The 11,345-nt window shown below is 35.6% G+C and overlaps 1 protein-coding gene across 3 annotated transcripts in view; it reads right to left on the bottom strand.

The window, feature by feature from the left end:
• CEP112 (centrosomal protein 112) overlaps nt 1-11,345 on the bottom strand; it is a 171,343-nt gene that overhangs the window by 141,028 nt on the left and 18,970 nt on the right. For all 3 annotated transcript variants that reach the window (XM_026861138.1, XM_026861139.1, XM_026861140.1), the window contains 2 exons: nt 9,202-9,249; nt 8,992-9,069 (listed from right to left, as the gene is read on the bottom strand). In XM_026861138.1, coding sequence (XP_026716939.1) covers nt 8,992-9,069; nt 9,202-9,249 — 126 coding nt within the window. The remainder of the gene's footprint in view (nt 1-8,991; nt 9,070-9,201; nt 9,250-11,345) is intronic.

The following is an 11,345-nucleotide window of genomic DNA, read 5'->3' as shown; positions in this document are numbered from 1 at the left end:
ATTTTTTTTTTTTGGGGGGGGGGGGATATTTGACAAAACAGGACTTGTTGCTCGACAGATTTTTTTTCAAGTCTATGAATATATGGGGGAGGGAGGGAGGAAGCGAGGAAGGGGGAGAAGGATGTAAACAATAAATGAGAACTTCAAAGTAAGAACTAACAATGTAGAACAATGACTGGTGTATCTTACAATATACGACAAAACTTATTTGTCTTGGTGTTATGCAGCTGCTAAAAGAAATCAGTGCACAATACAAAGCTTTGATATTTTCACAGAAGAAAAAGGTTTCTTAAAAAAAAACACCAACTAAACCAACAAACAACTGGAACTTTCTACAGAATTGTGTTTACTCAATTTTCGCATCCAGAGTTAAAAAAAATAAATGTTGATAATTTATACAGTGTTTTAAACCATACAGACAGACAATACTGTACTTGCAAAACATCCAGGATTTATACATAAAGGCATGCTGACTTCAGACAAAAAAAAAAAAGTAATTTAGAATAGTCTATCTCATAATTAACGAGATATCTTTTTTTCATTGAGTTATTTTTGTACCCTATATTGTACCCTCAAAAATTTTTATGACTAGCTTTGCGGTATATTAATACTTTTAACATTTAACAGTCAGAATAACCACCTAAATATCTAAAAGAAAAATCACTGACATGAAAAAAGGAAACAAATTTATCCCTTAAAATAATTTATTTGAACAGATATTTCTAGGGTAAATATAAAATTTAATCATATTGGAACTAATATTCCATTTGCAAAACTAAACTGCTGAAAAAACTCATGCCGAGTTTACAGTATGTGAAAAAATTACTGTTCACTTCCAAATTAACCGCATTCAGATCTCTGTAACCAGCACACTTGTCACTTGATATACAACTTAATATTGCATCTTGTATTTAATGAGCAGCTTCTACCCACTTGCTCAAACAATTTTGAAGATCAACATCTACTCTTGAAGCGTTTTTAACTGGAGAGAGAAATGCATTATAGTATGAAAAAAGCAGATGGGTAAAATGTGTAAGACGCATACAGAAATACATCTCCTCTTCACACACTGATGAATGTGGGATCATATTCCCTTCTCACGACAACTAAGGGCTGGGAAATCTTTACAATTAAAGCAGGCAACGTGCATTAGGAGAGAAGACTCACTGATGTTCTGGGTCTACAGCAAAGTGAAATGTGCATTTCCTGACCAAAGTATCAAATGTGAACACAGGTCTTAAAAGTGCAAACGGTTTCGATTTCCTTGCAAGTGCACATGGTATCCTAGGAGCACACTGTACAGGAGAGTTCAGTGATCTTTCCTCAAAGTCTCAAAGACGGGCAAGAGGAAAAGTTATTTTCTGGAAGAGTTAAGACTGTCAAACCTGTGTTGTTTGCTTAAACTACTTAGAATAAACCTTCCTGAGGGGTAACAGGTGAAAAAGTCTCAAGACTTCAACAAAACACGAGACGGACCTGATGCGGATGGCCTTGTGTGCAACAGTTCACCATAAACCTACAGGCAGACTCAAACCACGAGAATGCTTAAGCTCTGCCAAGGTAAAGCAATGTAGGTCTGCAGATGAGCTTGCAGCCCTACTAAAACTACTGATCAACAAATAAGCAAGGTATAAGGACAAGGGTAATCACTTTGTTGAGAAAAAAAAGATTGTTGAGAAGTTTGTTTTTCTTCACAGGTTAAGATTTCAAGAAGAGTTCCAGGTACAGAAGCAGTACCTGCTGCACCTCCCCGACGCTCAGCTTGGTTCCCTTGATGAACGCCATTCTATACAATAAAGGACTATTTTCAGTCTTGGACAAAGAATTTTTATGATATGCAAAGGAGATTCTTTTAAGTATCAAGGGTCGTTGTTTCCCACCGTTTCAGATGCAGACATTTCCCAACGATGTCCTGGGAGGGGTGGGGAGGGTGTGTGAGATGATGATGCGCAGTTTTGCTACCTAGCTGATTTTACTTGATTGAAATTTCCAAGACTCTATCAGACTTTAAGAAGAAATCCTATAAATGAAAGGCAGTCATAAATAATATTTTTCCTAGTAGAACATTACACACAGTAAAAGCAGGTTTTTCCATCTGGGATTCACATTAACGCTGGGCTTTTTTCCTGATGTTTGTGCTCATCCTCTGAGTGTAACACAGAAAATTTAAAAAAAAAATAAATATTTATAGCTACATTTTGAAACAGCAGATCAGTAACCACTCCAAATTCTGCATTAAATATGATCAATAATTTTATGTGATGCAATGCCTAAGGTGAAAAAAATGTCTTGTAAAGTCTCTGTTGCAAAGAGCTTACAGTCTGGACAAACCAGAGACGGCCTGAAAGAAAAGCAGTATCAAACAAGTGAAACATGCAAGCCAGAAATTAGAATGTTAAAAGACTCTTTATAAACATGGCATTTTGCCCAGATTTAAAGGTCCCTGCACAAAAGTCTGTGTTTATGATCTGGACTATATTATTTGACCTAACAAACATTTATACTTCTCTCCACATATCTAACCTTCTTTGTATCTTTACTCTTTAAAAACACCACAACTGCTACTTCCAGTTATAATATTTTTACAGAGTATTCTTTGAAGAGAAACTAGATACTTAAGTAAAAAATTAATATGACATCGCCCCATTTTTATAGCGTTTAAAAATGGAAGGCTTTGTCCTAAATCAAATCATACCAGCTTTCTCTCTGTCAAGAAAAGTCTGACTTTTTAAGTGACACAGAAGATTGATACGCCTTTGCTGTATACAGAAAAATAATTGAATGGACAATTGTTCTTATTCATATGTAAATGTCATTAGCTTCTTTCAGGAAAGAACAATGTATTTTTCATAGATTTCCAAGTCAGGGGTGGTGGGAATAGAGAGGAAAGCATACAGCTTTGTATCCCAACAACTGTAATAACTCGAAATGGTATTTTTATTCTAAAAGATGTTTTATATAGCTAATAAACATAACATGCATATTAACACTACAGCACATCATATTACTTAACAGCTTTATTTCGAGTGGCAAGCGTCCCACTTCCATACGTAACAACTGTCTGCCACTAGGAGTAGAGATTCTGACATTAGTTAAGTACCAAAAAAAGTTCAGAATGTTTAGAAATTGTGAAAGCTTATACACAGTAATAATTTACTAGATGCAGTTACAGACAGCTCAAAAGTGCAACAAACTATATCTTCAATTGCCAGCACTGAAAATTGAACCCAGTTGAACCCTGTGAATGTGCAGAAATCATACTGATTTGGAGGGAGTTGGTAAAATCTGAGTATAAAAAAAAATAGTAGATACTACTTGAAAGCTTCACATAATTCTGCACAGTGCCGAGTCTACTGAAGTAAATGAGTCTGTGTACACTGAGTCAACAACGCTTCTTGCTCCCCAGTGTTGTTCCTTTTTTAAAAGATGTTGTCTTTCAGCAGCTACTGAACTTTTTACACTCATGATCTCCTAACAGTCACTAAAACTGTACTCCTGCCTTTATCTCACAAGTACAACATGTAGCAATAAGAGTGCACAGTACCTAATTTTTATAGTCAACATCTTTTCTCCCTTAAAAACCAGCATCTATACATGTAAAAAAAAAACCCCAACTTTTTTTATTTTTTTTAAAGAGAAAGACACTTTGAGGTAGAGATTAATCATGCAGCAAAAGATTAATTCCCAGCTGCTTGGCAACCATCTGGACATTCTACTGGTTAAAACACTAGTTTGAATTGCTAACCTACCTCTTTGATCTTTCTCAGTGTCTCCAGCACATATGTGCAATAATTAAAGACATAGTTCACAAACTTCTGCAAAATAAATAAATAAATAACCGTACGTGTACATCTATATCTCCATGGCCAGACCAATTAGTATCAGGAATTGTAAATCACAAGTCAGTTTATGAAAACATGTCTCATCCTGACATACACTGTATGTCTCACAACAGTCTAGCAATAAAATAAGGTTTGGGTTTTATTACGTTACATTCTGAAGAGTTATCAAAGCAAGACAGGATGCGATTTCCTCACATGGAAGACAATGGACAACTTGCATATGTTCTTAGGAATAGGACATTAATCAGCCAGGAATCATGTTAACAGAAGTCAAGATTGCTGTGTTTTTAAACAAGAACTAACAGATTACTATTCAGATGATTACGTGGTGGTGAGAATCAGTTTACGACTGAATTCTCGGTATAAATCAAACACTGCATTCAAGATAGACATCAGGTTTGGGGATAAAAGGAGAAAATTCAAATGAAGTACTGAATATTCAAAGTCACAATACAAACTACTTGGAATATTTTTAAGGGAAATAAAATAATATTTTCAGAACCAAGCTGTCATAAAAAAAAAAGTTATGGAAAAGTGAAAATCACGATGAAAGCAATAATTAGGTCATATCTGGCTTTCTGCATTTTCTTGCCCCTTCTTATAGGCCACACTTGTGTGAACAGATTCAACGTGCATTCTTACATTAAGAAGAATATTCACCAGAATTAAAAATGTTAATTTTTACCCTTTGTAAAACAGCAAGATGTTTCTGAGCAGAACTACGACTTGGGACAGTTCTGGATGAACAGGACGACAAAAGAAGAACAGTAAAGGAAGAGAAGTAGAAGTAAAGAACAGAGGGATCAGAAGAAAAATAATTCCAACACATGAAGGTCCAGTTATTGTAAGATTTAAGTTTCAGGCCCTCCTACAGATGTGCCTTTACAACACAAATGCTTTCGGAAAAATCAATCAAAACCACTCTTCCTATTATTAGTAAATACCTCTGAGCTTAAAAAGCTTAAACAGGATCACCAGCCCCATTACAAGCCTAAGTAGGTTCCTTCAGCTGTCTTCAGTTCTCCCAGTTACATACACACACGTACCCACATCCATCTACCAAGTAGATTTAAACTCTGAAGTTAACACACACGCTTTTATTTCACTACAATATACAAGAGAACACTACCGATACATTTTCTTACCGCTCTTGGAAGATATGAACAAAATATCTGTTTTGAGCGAGGAAAAAAAAAAAAAAAAATCAAATGCATGAAGTAGCTAAAAGCACAATCATGTTAATTTTACATTGGTAAAAGCTCAGTTTAATTACAAGAGTCCTTCATTTAAGACACTGTCTCCACATTAGTTTTATTTATAGCTTTTAATTTGGCATGCATTAAACATGCATGTATTTAAACACTGCTATAGAACAGAGCAGTTAAGAGGAAGAAATCAAAACCAAAAGGACAATGTTCACTGATCACCATCTCCTCCTAGCTGCGGGGACACATATTTTTATCTTTAAGTGTTTTCTCTTTTTTTTTCTTCCCCCTCCTAAAACCCCACCTCTTTTCTATAACACCACCAGCAAGTGTTATTCACTCTCTCCTCAAATTCTACAGCTTTCTTTCCTCCCCACATCCTTTCCTCTACACTCTATGCCCAGTCCCTTTTGGGGAAAAATCTGTACCACAGCCCTTCTCTTCAAGTTACAATCTCTTGCCAGGTAAGCGAGAAGAGCAGTAAATCTGCTGCTTTCAACACCTTAAATTCAGAACACTTCTAGCCAGATCAAGACTTAACTACATCATCATCGTCATCACTGCAGCATGCTGATTTTATCTTAACGTAAATACAGTACTAGATCCCAACACTTTCAGTGCAGTAAAACTATATACATGGCTTGATGATGTTTATAAACAAAATTTGGGTCATGCAACAAACGGAAGTGCTCATTGTCAAAAAAAGGGAGAAAAATAAAGATTACAAATCTAAAGTGTTTTTTTTTTAAAAAGGGTGCATCTTACAGATAGAATTCTTGAATACATAAAAAAAACCACCCAAAAAACCCAACCCTCTCTTTCTTTTCAGCTTACTTCCAGTCCTCAATCCATGAAAATGCATTTTCAGGGTAAAAAGATGCCTTTTTCCCCATTCTCTCCACTCTTAAGTAGTCTTTCCCTACCCAGCTCATCTCTCCTTTTCCCTGGGCATGTGCTCCCTCTTCCTCAGTCCTCATTCCACATGACAAATAGGTGGAAATTATTCTGCAGGTATTCTGTATCCTCTTGAAAATTCACCCATTGCCTTCCCCAGAATTCCTCCTCCCTCCAGCTGCACTGCACTAACCCCTACTCCAGCGGGTTGTAGGAAAGTCAACCATTTCTGCAGCACTGCTTTAGTATACAGCAAGCTGGGAAAGCACCCACGCTCCGGTGCTCAAAGACTCTATCACTGGATTTCCAAAAATCAAAACAGACAAGTGATAAGCGCACAGTGATAAAGTCAACAAAAAACACTGGAGACTCTTGATGTTCTCAGTTAACCCAGATAGATGTAACTTCACAATAGTTACTGCACAAAGCATTGAGCTTGCCAGCTTGCCCCCCAAAAATTATTTAATACATTGGTATATAGCTCAGTACAAATTTACTCCCGATGTTAATTATAACCTTCAATTTAAAAGAATAAAAAGAGGAATTTTTTTCCAGTATTCTTGTCTCAGATTTGTTTAGGTTTCATTTGCCAAGCCTAGATAAATAAATATTTTTGCTTACAGAAATAAAACAGAAGGAAATTGAGAAAAATGCTAAGAAAAATGAAGACTGACAAGTTGAAAAATTAAGAAGCAGAACTTCTTTAAAGAAGCACAAAAAAGTTCTTTAAAGGGTACAACAGATAAAAGTAGTTGATTGAGAAAAGTTAACAAAACATCATATTAACATAGCTAAATTTGGGGTTTAATTCCAGAAGAATTTCAAACCGCTATCTCAGCAGTGATATTGGTTTTTCGGAAAAAAAAAATAAAAATCTCACAGATAAGAACTTTTTCTACACCACCCCCCCTCCTCTGCTCCGTGGATGATTGGGTGACACTCCGGATGACCAAAGGTGAAGTTCAAAGGGACATTTTTTGTATTTATCAGGAAAAGCCAGTCATGCCATCTGTTCTGTTTTGCTGTAGTGCTGAACACTGACGTATTCCTGTTTTGTTGCATCTTCCTTGTTTGAACCCATGATTTTTCAGTAATGACAGTTTCCCAAATGGTTTAATCCATGTCAGAAGTATTTGGGGAAAATATGACTAAAAACCACTGCCTGATGATATTCACATTTTCATAAATCTGTGATGTGGTTATCATTGAAAATGGCCATGTGTTTGGCATTACTGAGTCAAAACAGGTGCAGGAGTGGTTTATGACCAAAGGTCTGAAGGTTAAAAGCAAAAAAACCACAGTTATCCTATTTTATGTTCTCCCATCCTACTACAAAGAGGTTGAAAACAGTTCAAGGTTTACCAAAACTCTTTTGTACAGCACTATTTTTCTGCTAATACATTTACATTCTATAAACGAAAAGGCTTTATTCTTAATTGAGCTTCACAAAGTAAGACGAAAACACATTTAAGTTTTCTACTTAATAGCACACACATGGCGATTGTGAAATACTGTCTATAACCTTTCCAGTTTAAACTAGCCCACAGTTGAGTACCATTAGCAAAAAGTACTGGATTTTTACTGCGTGGTTTAGAGGATTTTTCCACTGAACTAGCAAAGTACTCACTGAGTATTTTATGTAGCTACTTGGCACGCATTTCTGTTTATTTTATTTGAAAATGTTATTTAAATGACAACATTGTGCTTCCAATTTATTTATTTTTTGGTCTATTTTCACATCTTATGAAACCTTGCCTCATCCTGAGGCAATGGGGCCTTGAGTATTGTCAATACAAAAGAACAGTCAATATTAGACCAGAGCAGAGAAAGTGAAAGGCACGTGTATTGTGCAACTGCTGTATCAGGCTGCTCGCCGAAGCCTCAGATTAGATTGCCAGCTATCAACGTAAAGCAGACTTTCACATCCATTACTTTATTAACAATGGAAGTATCTGCAAAGCAAATTTACCTTCCCCGGTATCTCAGTCAAAGATGTCCTCTGAAATGTCTTAAAACTAACTTTAGGACACTTCTAATTTATAAGTGGCCTTACATCACACGTCAAAGAAGGGATGGTTCCATGGTTTGCAGATGATGCCCCTTCCTTTCCAACTCGTACATATTTAGACTCCTATGCGGGTCGAAACACTTGTGGCAAGCTAGGGAACTGTGTACATATGCCTTAACCTTCCAAAAGCACACGGCTGAAAACAGAAATTTGAAGGGCAAAGCAAGAAGAGCGTTGGGGTTGTTTTGTTTTGGGGGTTTTTTTAAACCATTTTCCTAATACATGTTGAATTTCCTTTCCTGAAGTCACTGACTTTCCAAAATAAAAAAAAAAAAACCCTGACATGGTTTCAGAAGAATCTGAAATATCTATGTGCTAAACATAGTATATTTGAATTTTATCTCATGACTGATGTTTTAAATAAACTGATTAGCTTATGACAAAAACATCATACGCGTACAACTTCCTTAAACTACAAAAAAGGTGACAACTACCACAAAACTTCACTTTTGAACACATTCAGTAAGAAAATAACACAGTATGAGAGAACTAGAAAGCCAGGCTTTGACAGTAATCTCACCAATTAACAATGTGCTAAAGAAGTAATAGAAAACCCATGTGAATAAGAGGATTGCAGCTAAATGAGGCAAACGCAGAAATAATGTAGATCCTAACAGAAATAAGTCTAGATCTGCAGATTTTTCAAGGTCTACAGAAAGTAAACAGCAGTCCCCACTAAATCAAGAGTTCCATTGCGTCTGGTAAAAAGTAGTTTGGAAAATTCCTAGAATTCAAACTCTTCTACGCTAAAAATTCCTTCAGAGGAACACTAAATGTGTTCAGAAAGTCTTTTTTATTCCCTAAGTAATTGGGAAATACATTATTTAATGAAAATCTTGGTCACTTCAGCAAAAATTCTCTTACATGAAATTTTCTGCTATAACAAACTGCTTTGTGAATTACCCAATTTCTGAAGAAAATGCCCTAACTTACTAATTTGGGTGTAATATTCTTTTTCTAAAAAGACTAAAGAGAACCTTACCTCTTTTTCATGCATTCGAAATAGTGTTTGTTCATCATGAAAAGTGCTACTTTTTCCTAGGCCAAATTTGGGTGTCATCTGTTGAATGAGAATAAATTCAAAACAACTTAAGTTCAATGCAGTAACTCCAAGTAAAATCTAACCAGAAATGAAAAATATTAACCATGTTTCTTTGCCCTTATAAAATATAAAGATAATATAAATACCTACCAAAGACACTGGCATCGGTTTCTCTCGCAAATATCTTGGATTTTCTAACTGGAAAACAGCAAGTCAGAGAAAAAAAGTAGTTATGTCAGCAGTATCATCTTATTTCTTACAAGCAGTACAAAATATCACCACATATTCAAAAAAGTTTGCAAGGAAAAGTTTGGGTGCATGCTTTGAGAAGCAAGCTGTGTCAGGGGGGGTAACACATCACACGGCAACTGGATCACCCAAAGGAACAACAACGAACAGATTTAACCTGCCTTCTGACTACGCACCAGTTCAAGAACTGCTTTCTCAGAAATAGATAATCGGAAAATATCTCAGAATAGATAATCAGAAAATCTGATTATCTATTAAAACACAGTTCATCAGCAAATCCCTGAAACAGTACCATCTCTAGATACATGGTTGTAATCTACAAGTAACAAAAATTAAGTTTTCTGTGCGTAATTCTCTCTCTTTTGGAACAGTTCAAAGATCCTTACAAAAAGCACTCAGCAGAATGCAAAGGTACAATAACATACTGCCATCTTTTACAAGTTACAGAAATAGAAAATCTTCACCAAAAAAATCATTTTGTTGGACTTGACCTAGTCGGCAAATTTTAAAGTTTCAGTGTTTCCTAATGCAAATGGATCAAAAATGGCACTTTTTTTTTTCCCCCCAAGCCCTTGTGGTTGTAAAAATTCCATCAATACATGTTTTAAAAGCATTTGGCAGCTAAATACATAGTTTGTGCAAAAGATTTCCAACTTTATTGGATAAACTTTCATTTAAATCAATGCAAAACTAGAATAAATTTAGAGATTATGATTTCAATCTAGTGTTTTTTAAAAAAAAAATCAGTTGAGTGCATTGCAACTATACCCACACATGTAAGTCATAAAGACAAAACATAAGGAAATAATTCATTAACACTACTGTATAATTAAAGCAGCTTTTAATCACTATTTTTAAGAACTGAATACAAAACATTGTTCACAACCCACTTCCTCTATCAGACAGCTATATCTTTTTAATTTTCTCAGACGATGAGGCTCGAACATCACATCACAGAGAATGCATAACACCCAAGAAAAGCTTTCAAGAGTATAATCTTGTAAAATGTGGCAGTAAGATTTGGAATATGAATGTGATTGGAATATACATCTTACAATACTTAGTCTTGGGTTTGTTTTTTTTTTTTTAATATTAAATTGATCTACGAGGCATAGCAAACATACCAAATGCTTGCACTTTCTTCAGTACTATTAAATAAATTTGTAGTGAATTTATCAGTGAAATAGAGGCTTAATCCCTCTGAAATTTCAATCTGATACAGTATTATTCATTTCCTGTCCTAAAAGGTTATGTAGGATTTCTATACATTGTTGAAGGGTCGTCATATTTCACCCAGAAGTAGTTGTAGATATTCGTGTGTTTAACACACACATTCAATTGCAATTAATAGTGTTATCTAATATTTCAATACTACAGCTGAAAGTATAGGGAAACCAATAACTTAACAAATAGCCTATTTCTCTTTATTGTCAATGAATTTACTAAAATGGGTACATTAAACTTTGTTTCATATAAACCATCCTGGGTTGCTTTTATCTGGGGTTTTTTAATGTCTTGGGTTTTTTTTTATATCTGCCACAATGACATAAAAAAAAACAACATGGGGAGACATTAGTGAATAAAGGAATCTCACGTGCACCTACTGGAAAATGAGAACAATTTTAGACACAGAAGAGGAGATCGGTGAGGAGAGGAACACAGGCATGAGAACATCACGGGGCATTAACCACAGAAGCTGTATAATGGAGGGGGGGGGAGTCAAGGGAGAGATGGAAATAAAAAATACAGAAATTCTAAACCAGAAAAAATTAGGAGTATTTTCTGTCCTACACAATTGTACCTGCAGTAGTATTGCCTACCTAAAATTCTCTAATTTTACTACTATTATACTCTTCCTTCTAGTTCACGTCACCTATTCCTCATCGTCCCCCCAGAGGCCTCATCACCTGCACAGATACCCAGGACGGAGCCACTTGCCAGCAGAATCCATCAGAGCACCAGAGGCCTTCACCAGCACTGTGGGGAATTTTGAGAAGGCTAAGGCTGCAGAACCACATTTCAAGGGCTTAATTATTTTCCAAAAA

The sequence above is a fragment of the Athene cunicularia genome (genome assembly GCF_003259725.1).
Source record: "Athene cunicularia isolate RWA chromosome 18 unlocalized genomic scaffold, athCun1 chr18_part1, whole genome shotgun sequence".
NCBI lineage: Eukaryota > Metazoa > Chordata > Aves > Strigiformes > Strigidae > Athene > Athene cunicularia.
This window is presented reverse-complemented; position numbering and strand designations above follow the sequence as displayed.